We start from the raw sequence: 24367 nt of genomic DNA, 5'->3' as shown, positions 1-24367 counted from the left end.
GAGAGAGAGAGAGAGAGAGAGAGAGAGAGAGAGAGAGAGAGAGAGAGAGAGAGAGAGAGAGAGAGAGAGAGAGAGAGAGAGAGAGAGAGAGAGAGAGAGAGAGAGAGAGAGAGAGAGAGAGAGAGAGAGAGAGAGAGAGAGAGAGAGAGAGAGAGAGAGAGAGAGAGAGAGAGAGAGAGAGAGAGAGAGAGAGAGAGAGAGAGAGAGAGAGAGAGAGAGAGAGAGAGAGAGAGATCTGCAGCAACATTCACCGTACATTCGCCAGTGGGTACAAAAACAACAACATTGAAAGCCTTCAGCCAAATTAAATGGGCATTCTTTTCTATTCAGCTAAAACTAGACAGAGAAGTAATAGGAACAATCAGTCAGGGATGATAATGCTAAAAGCAAAGAGCACTTTAGAGAAGCCTTGCAGTGTGTAACCTAGTGTTTCAGTGGTGTACATATGAACAATATTTCATATCAGGTTTCTCCAGTAAGTGAGGATGAGTCTGTATAATGCATCTCGTGCTGTGTAACAGTAGGTGGAGGTGATACATTGACATGACTGCTGTACAAACCGATCTCTTTATAAATACTGTATGTCTGTCGTCATTGTCTTTGGTTGCAGTGTAGAGGGACAGCTAAAAATATATACCTGTGGTGATAATTATGTACAGACACACATGAACACAGGGCCAGACACCAGTTGATCTGTCTCACACACCCTCTGCAGCTGGAAACCAGATATATGATATTTGGGGGAGAAAGAGGAAAGGGAGGAGGCGGAGGATGAGGAGGAGGAGTATGAAGGGGGGGAGGGGATGAGGGGGTGGACAGCCAGTATTCACGCTCCAGTGAGGGGACACTGGTCGCACGTCTTGCCTCTTCCTGAGAGCAGATACGCTGGAGAGACAGAGCAGAGGGTGGAGGGAGAGAGAGGGCAGAGGGTGGAGGGAGAGACAGAGCAGAGGGTGGAGGGAGAGACAGAGCAGAGGGTGGAGGGAGAGACAGAGCAGAGGGTGGAGGGAGAGACAGAGCAGGGGGTGGAGGGAGAGACAGAGCGGAGGGTGGAGGGAGAGACAGAGCAGAGGGTGGAGGGAGAGACAGAGCAGGGGGTGGAGGGAGAGACAGAGCGGAGGGTGGAGGGAGAGACAGAGCAGAGGGTGGAGGGAGAGACAGAGCGGAGGGTGGAGGGAGAGACAGAGCGGAGGGTGGAGGGAGAGACAGAGCAGAGGGTGGAGGGAGAGACAGAGCAGAGGGTGGAGGGAGAGACAGAGCAGGGGGTGGAGGGAGAGACAGAGCGGAGGGAGAGACAGAGCAGGGGGTGGAGGGAGAGACAGAGCAGGGGGTGGAGGGAGAGACAGAGCAGGGGGTGGAGGGAGAGACAGAGCGGAGGGAGAGACAGAGCAGGGGGTGGAGGGAGAGACAGAGCAGGGGGTGGAGGGAGAGACAGAGCAGGGGGTGGAGGGAGAGACAGAGCGGAGGGAGAGACAGAGCAGGGGGTGGAGGGAGAGACAGAGCGGAGGGAGAGACAGAGCAGGGGGTGGAGGGAGAGACAGAGCAGGGGGTGGAGGGAGAGACAGAGCAGGGGGTGGAGGGAGAGACAGAGCAGGGGGTGGAGGGAGAGACAGAGCAGGGGGTGGAGGGAGAGACAGAGCACCACTGTGCTGTGAAGGTTTACATGCCCTGGACTGGCTAACACACCACTGTGGTGTGCAGCTCTCCATGAATTACATTTACCCTTGATTGTTCACTTCTCCTCACATCGCAGCCAACTAATCACAACCCTTTGTCTCATGACCTCATCACAGAATGGCAGCATTACTTGACCCTCTCTGTCATTAAACAGACAGGACAGAGCACCAACTACCATAAACCCGTAAACAGACAGGACAGAGCACCAACTACCATAAACCTGTAAACAGACAGGACAGAGCACTGCGGTGGATATGCATGGAGGTTTGGGAAACCTCTAATGGAAAATGCCAATAGATATGGAAACGTTGTTACTTCATTTTTATGGGCGATTTCCCACCCCTTACCTCTCTGAAACACACCAGGCTGTACATGAAAGAAGAAACTGTAAGAGGCGTTGGAGATTCTAAATGTGATTAGTCTGGCATGCGTCCCAATTGGCATCCTGTTGCCTATATAGTGCACTACTTTTGACCAGAGCCCTATTCCCTATATAGTGCACTACTTTTGACCAGAGACCTATTCCCTATATAGTGCGCTACTTTTGACAAGAGCCTTATTGGTCCTGAGGTAATAGGGTGACATTAGGGACAGAGCTTATGTCCCTGGGTTTGGACCAGCCGCAGTGGACCGTAGGCCGGCCGGCCGAGGCCAATCACCCATCTCACATGAATAATGTATTAAAACAGGGCAGACATGAAGAACTGAGTTAAATACGTCTTGTTGAGTAAAAGAGTCAGGGTGAAAGTTAGAATGAGAAGTAGACCTAGTCCTGCACAGAAACGGCGTTGCAAACCACAATACACACACTTCCCAACACTTACGTTTTAGGTTGGACGCACACACTTCAGTTAGGAACATCATGTGAACGTCTGTCAGCCACACAACTTCTTCTCGTGCGACGGCAAACACACACGAACTAAAGGTAGCAGAGTATAGCAGACTATAGTAGGGTACAGTAGGGTATATAGTAGATTATAGTATAGTGGACTATATTAGATACAGTATATAGTAGAGTATATAGTAGAGTATAGCAGAGTACACATAGTATAGCATGGTCTATGGTATAGTATAGTGGAGTATACAGTATAGTAGAGTATAATATAGTAGAGTGGAGTGGAGTATAGTAGATAATAGTATTGTGGAGTATATTAGAGTACAGTATATAGTGGAGTATAGTAGAGTATAGCCGAGTATACAGAGTGTAGCGTGGTATATGGTAGAGTATACAGTATAGCAGAGTGGAGTGGAGTATAGTTGATTATAGTATAGTAGAGTATATAGTAGTAGTGTGTATAGTATCGTAGAGTATACTGTCCACTGCCTAGGAGGTTTATGGAAACAGTACAAGCTGAGGGGCTGTATCTCTGGATTGTGGATCCTGCTTTTTTAGCTGTCTGTGTCCTGGCTGCCTTTGACCCTACGCTGGACCAGGACAGCTGTTGATCTGCAGTCAGCACATATTCATTCGCCTACACTCCAGCTCAGGTTTCCCGGTGACACAGCTGAGAACAGGTCCCAGCTCTCACATCAATGCGTGTGACACCTACAGTACCTCAACTCTGGGCTGGGCTGTCGTCGCAAATGGTACCGTATTTCCTATGTATTGGATTTATGTTGACCAGAAACTATAGGGTCCTGCACTACAAGGCTCACAGGGCTCTGGTCAACGGTAGTGCACTTTGTAGGGGATAGGTTGAACCCTGGTGATTTATTTCCCTGTCATTAAGCCGATGTCACTCAAAGCTATCTGGATGCAATTTATGTTGCTTGCAATAAAGTTGTGTCTGGGTTGTACAGTGTGTTAGTGATGGGCATTCCAAGTCTTTTCGGTAAGCCGGCTCATTTGATTCCATTCACATAAAAGAGTCGGTTCATTTGGTTCCATTCACATAAAAGAGTCGGCTCATTTGGTTCCATTCACATAAAAGAGTCGGCTCATTTGGTTCCATTCACATAAAAGAGTCGGTTAATTTGGTTCTATTCACATAAAAGAGTCGGCTCATTTGGTTCCATTCACATAAAAGAGTCGGCTCATTTGGTTCCATTCACATAAAAGAGTCGGTTAATTTGGTTCTATTCACATAAAAGAGTCGGCTCATTTGGTTCCATTCACATAAAAGAGTCGGCTCATTTGGTTCCATTCACATAAAAGAGTCGGTTAATTTGGTTCTATTCACATAAAAGAGTCGGCTCATTTGGTTCCATTCACATAAAAGAGTCGGCTCATTTGGTTCCATTCACATAAAAGAGTCGGTTAATTTGGTTCCATTCACATAAAAGAGTCGGTTAATTTGGTTCCATTCACATAAAAGAGTTTGCTCATTTGGTTCCATTCACATAAAAGAGTCGGCTCATTTGGTTCCATTCACATAAAAGAGTCGGTTAATTTGGTTCTATTCACATAAAAGAGTCGGCTCATTTGGTTCCATTCACATAAAAGAGTCGGCTCATTTGGTTCCATTCACATAAAAGAGTCGGTTAATTTGGTTCCATTCACATAAAAGAGTCGGTTAATTTGGTTCCATTCACATAAAAGAGTCGGTTCATTTGGTTCCATTCACATAAAAGAGTCGGCTCATTTGGTTCCATTCACATAAAAGAGTCGGTTAATTTGGTTCCATTCACATAAAAGAGTCGGTTAATTTGGTTCCATTCACATAAAAGAGTCGGTTAATTTGGTTCCATTCACATAAAAGAGTCGGTTAATTTGGTTCCATTCACATAAAAGAGTTGGCTCATTTGGTTCCATTCTCTTAAAAGAGTCGGCTCATTTTGTTCCATTCACATAAATGAGTCGGCTCATTTGGTTCCATTCACTTAAAAGAGCCGGCTCATTTGGTTCCATTCACTTAAAAGAGCCGGCTCATTTGGTTCTCCAAAGATTGCCTGTATTCTGGGTTGCATTGCATTGCAAGAGATAATTTAAAAAAAATATATATTTCATGCAACTGACTGTATGCAATGTCCAATCACATATCATTCTGTTTGTAACTCCGACCCAGTTGTCATGTCAACACAGCTGTCAGTGGGTTGTCAACACAGCTGTCAGTGGGTTGTCAACACAGCTGTCAGTGCTGCTGCAAACCACAACAAAAGAGACATGACAAAATGGAAATGGGAAAAAACTTCTAGATGCCATGGCTAGTCATGGTTTATGTACATGGTGTGGCAGTCGGTAAATGTAATTTTAAAAGAAAGTGAACCCAGACCTTTCTCGATCCAGTTTCAACTGAAATTGTCTAACATGAACTGCACTAGCTAGCTTAGCTTGTCGGAAGCTTGGTTAGGTAGCTAGAGCTTCTTAGGGCTAGGCCCCTTTTTTCCCAATTTCCGCCTGAATGACGTGCCCAAAGTAAACTGCCTGTTACTCAGGCGCTGAAGCCAGAATATGCATATAATTGGTACCGTTGGAAAGAAAACACTTTGAAGTTTGTAGAAATATTGAAATAATGTAGGAGAGTATAAGACAATAGATATGGTAGGAGAAAATCCAAAGAAAAACCAACCAGAATTATTTTCTTTTTGAGAGACCATGCTCTTCCAATGGCAAGTATAAGGGCATACTCAATTCTAGCTCCCATGATGCAATTCATATGGCTTCCACTGGGTGTCAGCAGTCTATGTTCAAGGTTTCAGGGGTGTAACTTCCAAAACGAATAAGAAATAACAGTTTTAGTGGAAGGACACAGTCTTGGAAATTTGTGTTTTCTCGCGCCATAAAGACAAGATGCACCTACAATTGGTTTCCTAGTGAACATACTTCTTTCCGTAAGAAATATTATCGTTTGATTACATTGTAGGGTATCTGAGGAGTAAATAGAAATGTATTTCTGCATGTTGAATGAGTAGATTACTCAAATCGATGACACCAACTAAACTGACTTTTTGGGATATAAAGAAGGATTATATCTAACAAAACTACATGTTATATCTGGGACCCTTTGGATGACAAATCAGAGGAAGATTATCAAAAAGTAAGTGAATATTTAATCGCTATTTGTGAATTTATGAAACCTGTGCCGGTGGAAAAATATTTTGATTTGGGGCACCGTACTCAAACAATCGCATGGCATATGCTTTCACTGTAATAGCTACTGTAAACCGGACAGTGCAGTTAGATCAACAAGAATTTAAGCTTTCAACTGATATAAGACACTTGTATGTACCTAAATGTTTAATATCCATCATTTCTATGATTATAGTTTTTGAAATGCGCGCCCTCCAGTTTCACAGGAAGTAGGCTAGCTAGCTTGGTAAAACGTGGTTGGCAAATAGGCAACATGTTGGCTAGGTAGCTAAATTGTACAGCCAGCATTTTGTCTATATCAACAGTACAATTATCAAACTTTTGTATAAACAAATAATTTATGAAAATAGGATGTATGACAGGATTGGATGTGGCATGCAAATTCAATTGCATTTGACTTTCTTTGTGCATCAGCAAAGATGATGATGTCACAATGCAACTTGCATCTGCAACAAAAATTGTGTCAAAATGACTTTGTGTGACACAGGCTTTAGGCTTTACATTCCATGGTCGGTGGCCTTCTGCTTTAGGCTTTACATTCCAAGGTCCGTGGCCTTCTGTGTTAATCTTTACATTCCCATGGTCCTTGGCCTTCTGCTTTAGGCTTTACATTCCCATGGTCCATGGCCTTCAATGTGTTAATCTTTACATTCCCATGGTCCGTGGCCTTCTGTGTTAATCTTTACATTCCCATGGTCCGTGGCCTTCTGTGTTAATCTTTACATTCCCATGGTCCGTGGCCTTCTGCTTTAGGCGTTACATTCCCATGGTCCGTGGCCTTCTGTGTTAATCTTTACATTCCCATGGTCCGTGGCCTTCTGTGTTAATCTTTACATTCCCATGGTCCGTGGCCTTCTGCTTTAGGCGTTACATTCCCATGGTCCGTGGCCTTCTGTGTTAATCTTTACATTCCCATGGTCTGTGGCCTTCTGTGTTAATCTTTACATTCCCATGGTCCGTGGCCTTCTGCTTTAGGCGTTACATTCCCATGGTCCGTGGCCTTCTGTGTTAATCTTTACATTCCCATGGTCCGTGGCCTTCTGTGTTAATCTTTACATTCCCATGGTCCGTGGCCTTCTGTGTTAATCTTTACATTCCCATGGTCCGTGGCCTTCTGTGTTAGGCTTTACATTCCCATGGTCCGTGGCCTTCTGTGTTAATCTTTACATTCCCATGGTCCGTGGCCTTCTGCTTTAGGCTTTACATTCCCATGGTCCATGGCCTTCAATGTGTTAATCTTTACATTCCCATGGTCCGTGGCCTTCTGTGTTAATCTTTACATTCCCATGGTCCGTGGCCTTCTGCTTTAGGCTTTACATTCCCATGGTCCATGGCCTTCTGTGTTAATCTTTACATTCCCATGGTCTGTGGCCTTCTGTGTTAATCTTTACATTCCCATGGTCCGTGGCCTTCTGCTTTAGGCTTTACATTCCCATGGTCCGTGGCCTGTTTTAATCTTTACATTCCCATGGTCCGTGGCCTTCTGTGTTAGGCTTTACATTCCCATGGTCCGTGGCCTTCTGTGTTAGGCTTTACATTCCCATGGTCCTTGGCCTTCTGTGTTAATCTTTACATTCCCATGGTCCGTGGCCTTCTGTGTTAGTCTTTACATTCCCATGGTCCGTGGCCTTCTGTGTTAATCTTTACATTCCCAGGGTCCGTGGCCTTCTGTGTTAATCTTTACATTCCCATGGTCTGTGGCCTTCTGTGTTAATCTTTACATTCCCATGGTCCGTGGCCTTCTGCTTTAGGCTTTACATTCCCATGGTCCGTGGCATTCTGTGTTAATCTTTACATTCCCATGGTCTGTGGCCTTCTGTGTTAATCTTTACATTCCCATGGTCTGTGGCCTTCTGTGTTAATCTTTACATTCCCATGGTCCGTGGCCTTCTGTGTTAGGCTTTACATTCCCATGGTCCGTGGCCTTCTGCTTTAGGCTTTACATTCCCATGGTCTGTGGCCTTCTGTGTTAGGCTTTACATTCCCATGGTCCATGGCCTTCTGTGTTAATCTTTACATTCCCATGGTCCGTGGCCTTCTGTGTTAATCTTTACATTACCATGGTCCGTGGCCTTCTGATTTAGGCTTTACATTCCCATGGTCCATGGCCTTCGGTGTTAATCTTTACATTCCCATGGTCCGTGGCCTTCTGTGTTAATCTTTACATTCCCATGGTCCGTTGCCTTCTGTGTTAGGCTTTACATTCCCATGGTCCATGGCCTTCTGTGTTAATCTTTACATTCCCATGGTCCGTGGCCTTCTGTGTTAGGCTTTACATTCCCATGGTCCGTGGCCTTCTGTGTTAATCTTTACATTCCCATGGTCCGTGGCCTTCTGCTTTAGGCTTTACATTCCCATGGTCCATGGCCTTCAATGTGTTAATCTTTACATTCCCATGGTCCGTGGCCTTCTGTGTTAATCTTTACATTCCCATGGTCCGTGGCCTTCTGCTTTAGGCTTTACATTCCCATGGTCCATGGCATTCTGTGTTAATCTTTACATTCCCATGGTCTTTGGCCTTCTGTGTTAATCTTTACATTCCCATGGTCCGTGGCCTTCTGCTTTAGGCTTTACATTCCCATGGTCCGTGGCCTGTTTTAATCTTTACATTCCCATGGTCCGTGGCCTTCTGTGTTAGGCTTTACATTCCCATGGTCCGTGGCCTTCTGTGTTAGGCTTTACATTCCCATGGTCCTTGGCCTTCTGTGTTAATCTTTACATTCCCATGGTCCGTGGCCTTCTGTGTTAGTCTTTACATTCCCATGGTCCGTGGCCTTCTGTGTTAATCTTTACATTCCCATGGTCCGTGGCCTTCTGTGTTAATCTTTACATTCCCATGGTCTGTGGCCTTCTGTGTTAATCTTTACATTCCCATGGTCCGTGGCCTTCTGCTTTAGGCTTTACATTCCCATGGTCCGTGGCCTTCTGTGTTAATCTTTACATTCCCATGGTCTGTGGCCTTCTGTGTTAATCTTTACATTCCCATGGTCTGTGGCCTTCTGTGTTAATCTTTACATTCCCATGGTCCGTGGCCTTCTGTGTTAGGCTTTACATTCCCATGGTCCGTGGCCTTCTGCTTTAGGCTTTACATTCCCATGGTCTGTGGCCTTCTGTGTTAGGCTTTACATTCCCATGGTCCATGGCCTTCTGTGTTAATCTTTACATTCCCATGGTCCGTGGCCTTCTGTGTTAATCTTTACATTCCCATGGTCCGTGGCCTTCTGCTTTAGGCTTTACATTCCCATGGTCCATGGCCTTCGGTGTTAATCTTTACATTCCCATGGTCCGTGGCCTTCTGTGTTAATCTTTACATTCCCATGGTCCGTTGCCTTCTGTGTTAGGCTTTACATTCCCATGGTCCATGGCCTTCTGTGTTAGGCTTTACATTCCCATGGTCCGTGGCCTTCTGTGTTAGGCTTGACATTCCCATGGTCTGTGGCCTTCTGTGTTAGGCTTTACATTCCCATGGTCTGTGGCCTTCTGTGTAAAGCTTTACATTCCCATGGTCTGTGGCCTCCTGTGTTAGGCTTTACATTCCCATGGTCCGTGGCCTTCTGTGTTAGGCTTTACATTCCCATGGTCCGTGGCCTTCTGTGTTAGGCTTTACATTCCCATGGTCCGTGGCCTTCTGTGTTAATCTTTACATTCCCATGGTCTGTGGCCTTCTGTGTTAGGCTTTACATTCCCATGGTCCGTGGCCTTCTGTGTTAGGCTTTACATTCCCATGGTCCGTGGCCTTCTGTGTTAGGCTTTACATTCCCATGGTCTGTGGCCTTCTGTGTTAGGCTTTACATTCCCACGGTCCGTGGCCTTCTGTGTTAATCTTTACATTCCCATGGTCTGTCGCCTTCTGTGTTAGGCTTTACATTCCTGTGGTCTGTGGCCTTCTGTGTTAGGCTTTACATTCCCATGGTCCGTGGCCTTCTGTGTTAATCTTTACATTCCCATGGTCTGTGGCCTCCTGTGTTAGGCTTTACATTCCCATGGTCCGTGGCCTTCTGTGTTAATCTTTACATTCCCAGGGTCCGTGGCCTTCTGTGTTAATCTTTACATTCCCATGGTCTGTGGCCTTCTGTGTTAATCTTTACATTCCCATGGTCTGTGACCTTCTGCTTTAGGCTTTACATTCCCATGGTCCGTGGCATTCTGTGTTAATCTTTACATTCCCATGGTCTGTGGCCTTCTGTGTTAATCTTTACATTCCCATGGTCTGTGGCCTTCTGTGTTAATCTTTACATTCCCATGGTCCGTGGCCTTCTGTGTTAGGCTTTACATTCCCATGGTCCGTGGCCTTCTGCTTTAGGCTTTACATTCCCATGGTCTGTGGCCTTCTGTGTTAGGCTTTACATTCCCATGGTCCATGGCCTTCTGTGTTAATCTTTACATTCCCATGGTCCGTGGCCTTCTGTGTTAATCTTTACATTACCATGGTCCGTGGCCTTCTGATTTAGGCTTTACATTCCCATGGTCCATGGCCTTCGGTGTTAATCTTTACATTCCCATGGTCCGTGGCCTTCTGTGTTAATCTTTACATTCCCATGGTCCGTTGCCTTCTGTGTTAGGCTTTACATTCCCATGGTCCATGGCCTTCTGTGTTAATCTTTACATTCCCATGGTCCGTGGCCTTCTGTGTTAGGCTTTACATTCCCATGGTCCGTGGCCTTCTGTGTTAATCTTTACATTCCCATGGTCCGTGGCCTTCTGCTTTAGGCTTTACATTCCCATGGTCCATGGCCTTCAATGTGTTAATCTTTACATTCCCATGGTCCGTGGCCTTCTGTGTTAATCTTTACATTCCCATGGTCCGTGGCCTTCTGCTTTAGGCTTTACATTCCCATGGTCCATGGCATTCTGTGTTAATCTTTACATTCCCATGGTCTTTGGCCTTCTGTGTTAATCTTTACATTCCCATGGTCCGTGGCCTTCTGCTTTAGGCTTTACATTCCCATGGTCCGTGGCCTGTTTTAATCTTTACATTCCCATGGTCCGTGGCCTTCTGTGTTAGGCTTTACATTCCCATGGTCCGTGGCCTTCTGTGTTAGGCTTTACATTCCCATGGTCCTTGGCCTTCTGTGTTAATCTTTACATTCCCATGGTCCGTGGCCTTCTGTGTTAGTCTTTACATTCCCATGGTCCGTGGCCTTCTGTGTTAATCTTTACATTCCCATGGTCCGTGGCCTTCTGTGTTAATCTTTACATTCCCATGGTCTGTGGCCTTCTGTGTTAATCTTTACATTCCCATGGTCCGTGGCCTTCTGCTTTAGGCTTTACATTCCCATGGTCCGTGGCCTTCTGTGTTAATCTTTACATTCCCATGGTCTGTGGCCTTCTGTGTTAATCTTTACATTCCCATGGTCTGTGGCCTTCTGTGTTAATCTTTACATTCCCATGGTCCGTGGCCTTCTGTGTTAGGCTTTACATTCCCATGGTCCGTGGCCTTCTGCTTTAGGCTTTACATTCCCATGGTCTGTGGCCTTCTGTGTTAGGCTTTACATTCCCATGGTCCATGGCCTTCTGTGTTAATCTTTACATTCCCATGGTCCGTGGCCTTCTGTGTTAATCTTTACATTCCCATGGTCCGTGGCCTTCTGCTTTAGGCTTTACATTCCCATGGTCCATGGCCTTCGGTGTTAATCTTTACATTCCCATGGTCCGTGGCCTTCTGTGTTAATCTTTACATTCCCATGGTCCGTTGCCTTCTGTGTTAGGCTTTACATTCCCATGGTCCATGGCCTTCTGTGTTAGGCTTTACATTCCCATGGTCCGTGGCCTTCTGTGTTAGGCTTGACATTCCCATGGTCTGTGGCCTTCTGTGTTAGGCTTTACATTCCCATGGTCTGTGGCCTTCTGTGTAAAGCTTTACATTCCCATGGTCTGTGGCCTCCTGTGTTAGGCTTTACATTCCCATGGTCCGTGGCCTTCTGTGTTAGGCTTTACATTCCCATGGTCCGTGGCCTTCTGTGTTAGGCTTTACATTCCCATGGTCCGTGGCCTTCTGTGTTAATCTTTACATTCCCATAGTCTGTGGCCTTCTGTGTTAGGCTTTACATTCCCATGGTCCGTGGCCTTCTGTGTTAGGCTTTACATTCCCATGGTCCGTGGCCTTCTGTGTTAGGCTTTACATTCCCATGGTCTGTGGCCTTCTGTGTTAGGCTTTACATTCCCACGGTCCGTGGCCTTCTGTGTTAATCTTTACATTCCCATGGTCTGTCGCCTTCTGTGTTAGGCTTTACATTCCTGTGGTCTGTGGCCTTCTGTGTTAGGCTTTACATTCCCATGGTCCGTGGCCTTCTGTGTTAATCTTTACATTCCCATGGTCTGTGGCCTCCTGTGTTAGGCTTTACATTCCCATGGTCCGTGGCCTTCTGTGTTAATCTATACATTCCCATGGTCCGTGGCCTTCTGTGTTAATCTTTACATTCCCATGGTCTGTGGCCTTCTGTGTTAATCTTTACATTCCCATGGTCTGTGACCTTCTGCTTTCCTCCTATAGTGTTCCGTGCGACGCCATTTCTTCGCGCCAGACACACAAGTCTCAAGAGAGACCCGTCAGATACAGGAGGTGCGTCAGAGAGAAAGCATGCAGGGGTTGTGTCATTCTGATTCAATACCCTGTTGAATACTATTGTATTTATCGCTACAGTTAAATCATTGTTATATCTCTCTCGTCTACGTGTGACGCTTCGAGCAGTTGCACGCCAGCCGGGAATACAAACTGATACAGTGGTAAAACGGAGCATTTCTGTTTGAATTCCATTCTAGTAGCACACAGAGTATATGTCTTAAATGGCACCCTATTCCTTTACATAGTACACTACTTTTGACCAAGGCCCGTGTGGCTCTAGAGAAAAGTAGTGCACTACATAGGTAATTTCAGATGCAGCGCGGCACTCTCTCTTCCTGTTGGCTGGGCTGGCTTGTCTGTACTGCATGCATATCAGATTGACTTGATGGACGGACAGAAAGAGAAGAGGCCTCTCAGGTCTCCAACACTAACCCTGGTCACCAGTCCTCTGCTTCCTCTGTGACAGCCATCTTACTGTCTGTTAATTGACCCTCATTAACCAATAAGAGATGAGATGAGTCTAACTCAGGTTGGCTTTTCATATGGGCGATCTAGAACCAAACAGAGTGGCATGTAATTAGCTGCTAGGCTAGGCTAGGCTAGGCTAGGCTACACACTGGGGTTTTAAAAGACCCCCTCACTGTACTGTACGGAATACATAAGCAGAAAGAAATAGGATCCATATAATGGAGGACAAGCACACTCCATCTCAACCAACTGAACAGAGCAATAACACATGACTTGAAAAGGGATGGTGACTCTCTGTCTTATTTCTGCAGATGGTTTCTGCATGGTGCTACAGATGGTTTCTGCATGGTGCTACAGATGGTTTCTGCATGGTGCTGCAGATGGTTTCTGCATGGTGCTACAGATGGTTTCTGCATGGTGCTACAGATGGTTTCTGCATGGTGCTGCAGATGGTTTCTGCATGGTGCTACAGATGGTTTCTGCATGGTGCTGCAGATGGTTTCTGCATGGTGCTACAGATGGTTTCTGCATAGTGCTACAGATGGTTTCTGCATGGTGCTACAGATGGTTTCTGCATGGTGCTACAGATGGTTTCTGCATGGTGCTACAGATGGTTTCTGCATGGTGCTACAGATGGTTTCTGCATGGTGCTACAGATGGTTTCTGCATGGTGCTACAGATGGTTTCTGCATGGTGCTACAGATGGTTTCTGCATGGTGCTACAGATGGTTTCATGCACACACACACAAACACACACACAAACGCACGCTTGGACACACACACACACACACACACAAACAGGCATGCTTGGACAAACTCACACACACACACATGCTCACACACACACTCACACAGGCCCATGGTTCCATCCTCCGCTGATACAGGATGCAGTCCTTCCATAACAAGAGATGTGAGTCTACACACACCAGTCAGTACTGTAGATGAGGCCTAGTGGGGCTGAGAGCTCCTAATGCAGAAAACAGCCATGTGTGAAACCATCTGGACACTCCCTGCTACTTCCTTGTTAAAACCGTCCCTTCTTGACTCCCTACACCCAGCATGCTTCACCCCCGTGATACAGAGTGGGTTTCAGCCCACTGAGCCCAGTGCTACAGAGTTAGTGGGTCTCAGCCCAGTGCTACAGAGTTAGTGGGTCTCAGCCCAGTGCTACAGAGTTAGTGGGTCTCAGCCCAGTGCTACAGAGTTAGTGGGTCTCAGCCCAGTGCTACAGAGTTAGTGGGTCTCAGCCCAGTGCTACAGAGTTAGTGGGTCTCAGCCCAGTGCTACAGAGTTAGTGGGTCTCAGCCCAGTGCTACAGAGTTAGTGGGTCTCAGCCCAGTGCTACAGAGTTAGTGGGTCTCAGCCCAGTGCTACAGAGTTAGTGGGTCTCAGATGCCTCTCTGTGAGGCTGCTGTTTCCTTCAGATACCAAAGCTGGTTGCAGGGTCGCTCAGAAGACCCCGGCGTCCGTCTCCAAGATGAGTTGCTCAGATTAAAACGCCATGCATGCAAGTGTAAACATTCAACATTATTTACTAGTTGCCGGTCTGCCAGTCTGTCTGCCTGTTTGTCTGCCTGTTTGTCTTTCTGTCTGTCTATCTAGCTGCCTGCCTGTCTATCAGTCTGTCTGTCTATCTAGCTGCCTGCCTGCCTGTCTATCAGTCTGCCTCTCTGCATGTCTGTTTGCCTGTCTGCCTGCCTCTCTGTCTGTGTGTCTGCCTGCCTCTGTCTGTCTGCCTGCCTCTCTGCCAGTCGGCCTGCCTCTCTGCCAGTCGGCCTGCCTCTCTGCCTGTCTCTGTCTCTCTGCCTGTCTCTGTCTCTCTGCCTGTCTCTCTGCCTCTCTGTCTGTCTGCCTGCCTCTCTGACTGTCTACATGTCTGTCTGCCAGCCTCTCATGTCTGTCTGTCTGCCTGCCTATCTGCCTGTCTGCATGTCTGCCTGTCTGTCTGCCTCTCTACCTCTCTGACTGTCTGCATGTCTCTCTGCCTGCCTGTCTGTCTCTCTGCCTGTCTCTGCCTGTCTGTCTCTCTGCCTGTCTCTCTGCCTGTCTGCCTCTCTGACTGTCTCTGCCTGTCTGTCTCTCTGCCTGTCTCTCTGCCTGTCTGCCTCTCTGCCTCTACCTGTCTCTCTGTCTGTCTTATCTGGGGTTTTCTAGTCCAAGGCCTTTCTTGTGAACTCGTCTGTAATGCCTAATACGATTTGAGTGGAGCAGAATTTCATATTTGATGCTTGTTGCCATCATCGTCTCCAGACAGCCACAGTTGCAGAGGATAGCTAAATATCTGACGAGATGTTATGAATAAAGAAAGATGGCCTCTCTCGGTTGTTTGACTTGTATTCCGTTAGTTTATTTGAATATTGTACCAGTGTTCTGTAACACAGACTCAGCTCCATTCCTCATTGGCTTGCGTGTACTTTTGTTGTTAGTGGAGTTACAGTATCACAGACAAGGCTGCGCTGTTTTAAAATAGAGAGAGAGAACGGCTTTCCCTGTGAAATCCTGCTTGTTAGTCAAAACTAAATGACAAAAGAAAAGTGAGCAACCAAACCCAAAAGTTGCTGGTTCGAAAACCCCGAGCTGGCAAATTTGCAGTTTAGGTTTTGAGCAAGGCAGTTAAGCCCCAGCAACTACATCGATTTAAGGCAGCCCCCCCCCCCCCCGCACCTCTCTGATTCAGAGGGGTTGGGTTAAGGCAGCCCCCCGCACCTCTCTGATTCAGAGGGGTTGGGTTAAATGCGAAATATCCATTTCCGTTGAACGCATTCAGTTGTATAACTGACTAGGTATCCCCTTCTCTGAAGGGTTTCTACAGAGCTGGTTAGAGCCTGCTTACTTGTTAAAGTCCTGCTGATTACAGAGTGTTTGTGAGGACTGATGTCATTTTAACAGCCTGTTGATGTCATTTTAACAACCTGTTGATGTCATTTTAACAGCTTGTTGTGATGAAGTCTTGTGTTGGAGAAGATCTCCATCAGCATATACCTTAACAGGACACCAAAGATTATAATGTTACTATAGCAACTGAAGGCTCTACTATGTCGATTGGTGGTATGGGGATATCCAATGTCGAGTGACTTAAATCCATCATTTGGCGATTATACTTGAAATATGAACACTTTATGATGTAAATTACCCATAAATTACCCATAAATGTCAATTATCCTGCAATATTCAAAAACCTGCAGAGAAAACAGCTTCTTGCAATCTACTTTCCTCAGACATGAATCAGACGAGAATGTCTTGTTACAGATGAGGGAGCATTTCAGTTCAGACCTGGTTGGGAATATTCTAGTAACGACGGAGGTGCACCATCAGCGTCCTCTTATGAAGCAGTCATTGAGGACAATATCCTCTCTTTCATCCAGGGTTTATCACAGAGTAGCTAACCCACTGGGTGTCAACCATGTTTTATGTCAGATAATTATGTTTAAACGGGCCTTCTCGTTTGTATCTGTCCCAGACAAGGCACTCTGATCAAAACAGTTTAGATTATACTGAGTGTGGTGTACACCTCTCCCAGCATTTCAAAGTAGACAGCGTCCGACGTGATTCGTGTCAGCGTTTTTTGAAAAACATTTATTCAGCCAGCGTTTCGTGGCAGGGTTTGAGGCTGCTGACTCTGTTTATGTGTAGCTATGAGATTGATGTGGTTTGGAAGAGACCCTGCCTGTCTATTGATCTTCATTAGGTTAATTACCTCAAATGTGGGATGCGCACGAGGCAAAAAGGTTTTTACAAGTCAGTAAATTATCTTCTCGTTCTAATACGGGATGGAGTCTTTACTTATTTGATTCTGTCAGGATGTCAGACAATAGTTCCGTCCATTTTCAAACTCAACAAAGAGTTTCTGGTCTTTGACTGTTTATACGTGACTGTGATTTTGGCATATACAACAATGGCAGTATGTGTATTGTCTAAGAGAATGAGAATGTTTTGAGTGGCAGCCAAGTTGAAGTGTAAACCAGATGTGAACCTCCTCTGGCCCTTGAACGTAGTTCAATGTAAACAGTTTGTGGCAAACGGTTCAGGACCAAACGGTTCCGTACCAAACGGTTCAGGACCAAACGGTTCAGGACCAAACGGTTCAGGACCAAACGGTTCAGGACCAAACGGTTCAGGACCAAACGGTTCAGGACCAAACGGTTTAGGACCAGCGTTGAGAAGTAATAAGTGTGAAATTTCAGTCTGAAGACTGTGGGATGGCTTCTATAACATTGAATCGATGGGTATTTCTCAAATCAGCATACATTTCTGTCAAGACTTGAACAAATACACATTTCATATGAGCTCAATCTATGCAATGACGCAAGTCTGAATAAAATGCCAAATGTTACTTTGTGTGACTGTAGAGACCGAATGGTGAATTATGTTATATTATCATTCAATTAACAGTAAAACATGACCGTTTCAGTCACCTGTTCGCATCCTATACAATGGGATTAACGTGAGCAATAAGAAATCAATCTCTGCCTTTTATCGTCGAGTGTTCCAACTCCCTTTACCTCAAATTAGTCCTTTTGGAAGTGTTTCTTGGTAAGCCAATCTCATGAATTTTGTCATTGTTGTTGAGCATCCCTCCTTTCCTTTGTTTGCTGAAGCGAAGGCTCACCTGATACTCTAACAATGAAACATGTCCCCTTATTCCGTTTGTAGTTCCTGTGCTTGAAGAACATCCGGACGTTCCTCGCTGCGTGCTGTGAGACATTTGGCATGAAGAGGACTGAGCTCTTTGAGGCCTTCGACTTGTTTGATGTGCGGGACTTTGGAAAGGTAAGACACAGGATTTCTACGCTGTTTCATCGTGTGTTTACAGTGCATTTCGGAAAGTATTCAGACCGCTTGATTTTTTCCCCACATTTTGTTACGTTACAGCCTTATTCTAAAATGGATTAAATTGTTTTCCCCCCCCTCATCAATCTATACACAATACCCCATAATGACAAAGCAAAAACAGGGTTTTTAGACATTTTTGCTAATTCATGAAAAAACAAAACAGAAATAACTTATTTACATAAATATTCAGACCCTTTGCTATGAGACGGGAAATTGAGCTCCGGTGCATCCTGTTTCCATTGATCATCCTTGAGATGTTTCCACAACTTGATTGGAGTCTGAAAACTTTCCTAAGGCACTGTACATGCCCTACTCCCTTCACATATTTATCTTTGGGGGTTTCCATCTCTCACGCTGGAATTATCATGTTATCTGTTTCCAACTGGGAAACACATTGAGAAGAATAGTGCACACTACTACAAACAGGTTATGTAAGGAGCTTAGTGTACTCTGTAGTGGGCTGTTATAGGAGAATAATATACACCATCACCGACTGTATGAGAGAATTTAACCCATCACTGTTGGATCACTTGAAGAGAACAGTATTGAGCCGCTACAGCTGGCTGCTCTTCCTCTGTATGTGGACACCATTTACCGCAACACTGTATGGTGCAAGCAGTTATCCTGACACATAGGACAAGGCTTCAGTTTCCTCTCATTAAAACAAAAACACTACAACGGTTCAGTTGTTATGGGGTGAAAAGCCTTGCTTTGCCTTGGTTCTTTATTGTGATAGAACTCTTTTTGTCATGTTGTTAGCATGTGGGGACAGCAGCGGTTCTGCAGCTAGTTTAATAAAGTCCATGTTGTTAGCATGTGGGGACAGCAGCGGTTCTGCAGCTAGTTTAATAAAGTCCCTGTTGTTAGCATGTGGGGACAGCAGCGGTTCTGCAGCTAGTTTAATAAAGTCCCTGTTGTTAGCATGTGGGGACAGCAGCGGTTCTGCTGCTAGTTTAATAAAGTCCCTGTTGTTAGCATGTGGGGACAGCAGCGGTTCTGCAGCTAGTTTAATAAAGTCCCTGTTGTTAGCATGTGGGGACAGCAGAGGTTCTGCAGCTAGTTTAATAAAGTCCCTGTTGTTAGCATGTGGGGACAGCAGCGGTTCTGCAGCTAGTTTAATAAAGTCCATGTTGTTAGCATGTGGGGACAGCAGCGGTTCTGCAGCTAGTTTAATAAAGTCCATGTTGTTAGCATGTGGGGACAGCAGCGGTTCTGCAGCTAGTTTAATAACGTTTATTTATACATCAGCAAGGAAGGCACGGAGCGAGGCTGGCTGTCCTCTGGGGTGGGAGGTGGCTGACAGACAGACAGGATGTTTGGCGTTTTCTTCCTAGATGAGGATATGGGTCACACATTTTCATGCTTTTTGAGTGTGTGTGTGTGTGTGTGTGTCTGTGTCTGTGTGTGTGTCTGTGTCTCTGTCTCTGTCTCTGTCTCTGTGTGTGTGTGTGTGTGTGTGTGTGTGTGTGTGTGTGTGTGTGTGTGTGTGTGTGTGTGTGTGTGTGTGTGTGTGTGTGTGTGTGTGTGTGTGTGTGTGTGTGTGTGTGTGTGTGTGTGTGAGATATGAAGAGACAGAGGGACGGACTGACTGACATAGTTCCAGGCAGAATAGTATGTGTTGCCTCTCTGATCAATAGGAACCCTTAGCCTGAATACCCAGATGGTTCCTGTGTAGAAACTCTACTAACCTTTGACCTTAAGCTCCACCTGGCCTCAGAAGTCCTCATAACTCCTAAGGCATCCAGGAAGTAAATTATGTGGATACTGGGGGATTGGGCAGAATCCACACAGCTTGATATACTGTATATGTCAGAATCTGTTGTGATGGTTAAAGCCTTTAAGTGATTTCTCCTGGTATCGTGCTTGGTTGAGTTAAGTCATTTATAATTAAAACACTGTCTGACTGCTGCCAGTCAAGAAGAACACACTATTTTCCTTCATACAAATCTCCAGAATATTCCAGCCACAAATCGACAGCTCCTTGTCAAATATGTATCTACAAATGTAGCTCCTCGTAATCCTTCTCACCATTCATCACTGTTTGCAGTTGTTAATATGTATGTTATTGTTCTTTATTTATTGATTTAAAATGTTTATTGTTTTTATTTCACTCTGTGGTCATGCTGCTGCTCCCTCTATGGTTATTCCACCCCGCACCCTCAACAGTCTTTACTCTGCCTCCACCCCAATGGACATTAATTTATTCATTTATTCAAGCCTAGGTCTAAGAGGCATGGAGCGGCGGCCTTTCGTTACTATGACCCTGTCAAGGCTGTGGGTAACTGGTGAAAAGAGTCAGGCGCAGGAGAGCTGAGATGCGTGGACAAGGTATTTCATTCAAGAAAACACCAGTATAAACACAATACTATGGTGCTGGAAAAATATCGGTACCACGAAACAAACAGGCGTAATAACAAAACCCGGTAACAATATACCAGCCGTCAAAATACAAGCTTACAATAAAACAAACACACACACAAACATGGGGGAAACCAGAGGGTTAAATAATGAACATGTAATGGGGGAATTGAAACCAGGTGTGTAAAAAACTAAGACAAAACCAATGGAAAATGAAAAGTGGATCGGTGATGGCTAGAAGGCCAGTGACGTCGACCGCCGAATGCCGCTCAAACAAGGAGAGGGACCGACTCCGGCGGAAGTCGTGACAGACTGGTAAATAATTCAGTTTTTATTTTCATTGTTTTATTAGGGTTTTCTTTACTGTAAAGGACATTGTGTTGCATTCCATGTACAGTTGATGTATATAGTACTACAGTTGTTATGGTGTATATAGTACTACAGTTGTTATGGTTTATACAGTACTACAGTTGTTATGGTGTATATAGTACTACAGTTGTTATGGTGTGTGTATACAGTACTACAGTTGTTATGGTGTATATAGTACTACAGTTGTTATGGTGTATATAGTACTACAGTTGTTATGGTGTATACAGTACTACAGTTGTTATGGTGTATATAGTACTACAGTTGTTATGGTGTATACAGTACTACAGTTGTTATGGTTTATACAGTACTACAGTTGTTATGGTGTATATAGTACTACAGTTGTTATGGTGTATATAGTACTACAGTTGTTATGGTGTATACAGTACTACAGTTGTTATGGTGTATATAGTACTACAGTTGTTATGGTGTATATAGTACTACAGTTGTTATGGTTTATACAGTACTACAGTTGTTATGGTGTATACAGTACTACAGTTGTTATGGTGTATATAGTACTACAGTTGTTATGGTGTATATAGTACTACAGTTGTTATGGTGTATATAGTACTACAGTTGTTGTGATGTGTGTATACAGTACTACAGTTGTTATGGTGTATACAGTACTACAGTTGTTATGGTGTATATAGTACTACAGTTGTTATGGTGTATATAGTACTACAGTTGTTATGGTGTATACAGTACTACAGTTGTTATGGTGTATACAGTACTACAGTTGTCATGGTGTATACAGTACTACAGTTGTTATGGTGTATATAGTACTAAAGTTGTTATGGTGTATACAGTACTACAGTTGTTATGGTGTATATAGTACTACAGTTGTTATGGTGTATATAGTACTACAGTTGTTATGGTGTATATAGTACTACAGTTGTTGTGATGTGTGTATACAGTACTACAGTTGTTATGGTGTATATAGTACTACAGTTGTTATGGTGTATACAGTACTACAGTTGTTATGGTGTATATAGTACTACAGTTGTTATGGTGTATACAGTACTACAGTTGTTATGGTGTATATAGTACTACCGTTGTTATGGTGTATATAGTACTACAGTTGTTGTGATGTGTGTATACAGTACTACAGTTGTTATGGTGTATACAGTACTACAGTTGTTATGGTGTATATAGTACTACAGTTGTTATGGTGTATATAGTACTACAGTTGTTATGGTGTATATAGTACTACAGTTGTTATGGTGTATATAGTACTACAGTTGTTATGGTGTATATAGTACTACAGTTGTTATGGTGTATATAGTACTACAGTTGTTATGGTGTATATAGTACTACAGTTGTTATGGTGTATACAGTACTACAGTTGTTATGGTGTATACAGTACTACAGTTGTTATGGTGTATATAGTACTACAGTTGTTATGGTGTATATAGTACTACAGTTGTTATGGTGTATATAGTACTACAGTTGTTGTGATGTGTGTATACAGTACTACAGTTGTTATGGTGTATATAGTACTACAGTTGTTATGGTGTATACAGTACTACAGTTGTTATGGTGTATACAGTACTACAGTTGTTATGGTGTATTCAGTACTACAGTTGTTATGGTGTATATAGTACTACAGTTGTTATGGTGTATATAGTACTACAGTTGTTATGGTGTATATAGTACTACAGTTGTTATGGTGTATATAGTACTACAGTTGTTATGGTGTATATAGTACTACAGTTGTTATGGTGTATATAGTACTACAGTTGTTGTGATGTGTGTATACAGTACTACAGTTGTTATGGTGTATATAGTACTACAGTTGTTATGGTGTATATAGTATTACAGTTGTTGTGATGTGTGTATATAGTACTACAGTTGTTGTGATGTGTGTATTTAGTACTACAGTTGTTGTGATGTGTGTATATAGTACTACAGTTGTTGTGATGTGTGTATATAGTACTACAGTTGTTGTGGTGTGTGTATTTAGTACTACAGTTGTTGTGATGTGTGTATATAGTACTACAGTTGTTGTGATGTGTGTATATAGTACTACAGTTGTTGTGATGTGTGTATATAGTACTACAGTTGTTGTGATGTGTGTATATAGTACTACAGTTGTTGTGATGTGTGTATATAGTACTACAGTTGTTGTGGTGTGTGTATTTAGTACTACAGTTGTTGTGATGTGTGTATATAGTACTACAGTTGTTGTGATGTGTGTATATAGTACTACAGTTGTTGTGATGTGTGTATATAGTACTACAGTTGTTGTGATGTATATAGTACTACAGTTGTTATGGTGTATATAGTACTACAGTTGTTGTGATGTGTGTGTATATAGTACTACAGTTGTTGTGATGTGTGTATATAGTACTACAGTTGTTGTGATGTGTGTATATAGTACTACAGTTGTTGTGATGTGTGTATATAGTACTACAGTTGTTGTGATGTGTGTATATAGTACTACAGTTGTTGTGGTGTGTGTATTTAGTACTACAGTTGTTGTGATGTGTGTATATAGTACTACAGTTGTTGTGATGTGTGTATATAGTACTACAGTTGTTGTGATGTGTGTATATAGTACTACAGTTGTTGTGATGTATATAGTACTACAGTTGTTATGGTGTATATAGTACTACAGTTGTTGTGATGTGTGTGTATATAGTACTACAGTTGTTGTGATGTGTGTGTATATAGTACTACAGTTGTTGTGATGTGTGTATATAGTACTACAGTTGTTGTGATGTGTGTATATAGTACTACAGTTGTTGTGATGTATATAGTACTACAGTTGTTATGGTGTATATAGTACTACAGTTGTTGTGATGTGTGTGTATATAGTACTACAGTTGTTGTGATGTGTGTGTATATAGTACTACAGTTGTTGTGATGTGTGTGTATATAGTACTACAGTTGTTGTGATGTGTGTATATAGTACTACAGTTGTTGTGATGTGGGTATATAGTACTACAGTTGTTGTGATGTGTGTATATAGTACTACAGTTGTTGTGATGTGTGTATATAGTACTACAGTTGTTGTGATGTGGGTATATAGTACTACAGTTGTTGTGATGTGTGTATATAGTACTACAGTTGTTGTGATGTGGGTATATAGTACTACAGTTGTTGTGATGTGGGTATATAGTACTACAGTTGTTGTGATGTGTGTATATAGTACTACAGTTGTTGTGATGTGGGTATATAGTACTACAGTTGTTGTGATGTGTGTATATAGTACTACAGTTGTTGTGATGTGGGTGTATATAGTACTACAGTTGTTGTGATGTGGGTATATAGTACTACAGTTGTTGTGATGTGGGTATATAGTACTACAGTTGTTGTGATGTGTGTATATAGTACTACAGTTGTTGTGATGTGGGTGTATATAGTACTACAGTTGTTGTGATGTGGGTGTATATAGTACTACAGTTGTTGTGATGTGGGTATATAGTACTACAGTTGTTGTGATGTGTGTATATAGTACTACAGTTGTTGTGATGTGTGTATATAGTACTACAGTTGTTGTGATGTATATAGTACTACAGTTGTTATGGTGTATATAGTACTACAGTTGTTGTGATGTGTGTGTATATAGTACTACAGTTGTTGTGATGTGTGTGTATATAGTACTACAGTTGTTGTGATGTGTGTGTATATAGTACTACAGTTGTTGTGATGTGTGTATATAGTACTACAGTTGTTGTGATGTGGGTATATAGTACTACAGTTGTTGTGATGTGTGTATATAGTACTACAGTTGTTGTGATGTGTGTATATAGTACTACAGTTGTTGTGATGTGGGTATATAGTACTACAGTTGTTGTGATGTGTGTATATAGTACTACAGTTGTTGTGATGTGGGTATATAGTACTACAGTTGTTGTGATGTATATAGTACTACAGTTGTTATGGTGTATATAGTACTACAGTTGTTGTGATGTGTGTGTATATAGTACTACAGTTGTTGTGATGTGTGTGTATATAGTACTACAGTTGTTGTGATGTGTGTGTATATAGTACTACAGTTGTTGTGATGTGTGTATATAGTACTACAGTTGTTGTGATGTGGGTATATAGTACTACAGTTGTTGTGATGT

At 43.5% G+C, this 24367-nt stretch overlaps 1 protein-coding gene across 1 annotated transcript in view; it reads left to right on the top strand.

The window, feature by feature from the left end:
- The window catches only part of LOC139531501 (guanine nucleotide exchange factor VAV3-like), a 202796-nt gene that overhangs the window by 11798 nt on the left and 166631 nt on the right, over positions 1-24367 (top strand). Inside the window, exon 2 of the mRNA XM_071327994.1 lies at positions 17394-17510. Coding sequence (XP_071184095.1) covers positions 17394-17510 — 117 coding nt within the window. The remainder of the gene's footprint in view (positions 1-17393; positions 17511-24367) is intronic.

The sequence above is a fragment of the Salvelinus alpinus genome, chromosome 10, assembly GCF_045679555.1.
Source record: "Salvelinus alpinus chromosome 10, SLU_Salpinus.1, whole genome shotgun sequence".
Taxonomy (NCBI): domain Eukaryota; kingdom Metazoa; phylum Chordata; class Actinopteri; order Salmoniformes; family Salmonidae; genus Salvelinus; species Salvelinus alpinus.
This window is presented reverse-complemented; position numbering and strand designations above follow the sequence as displayed.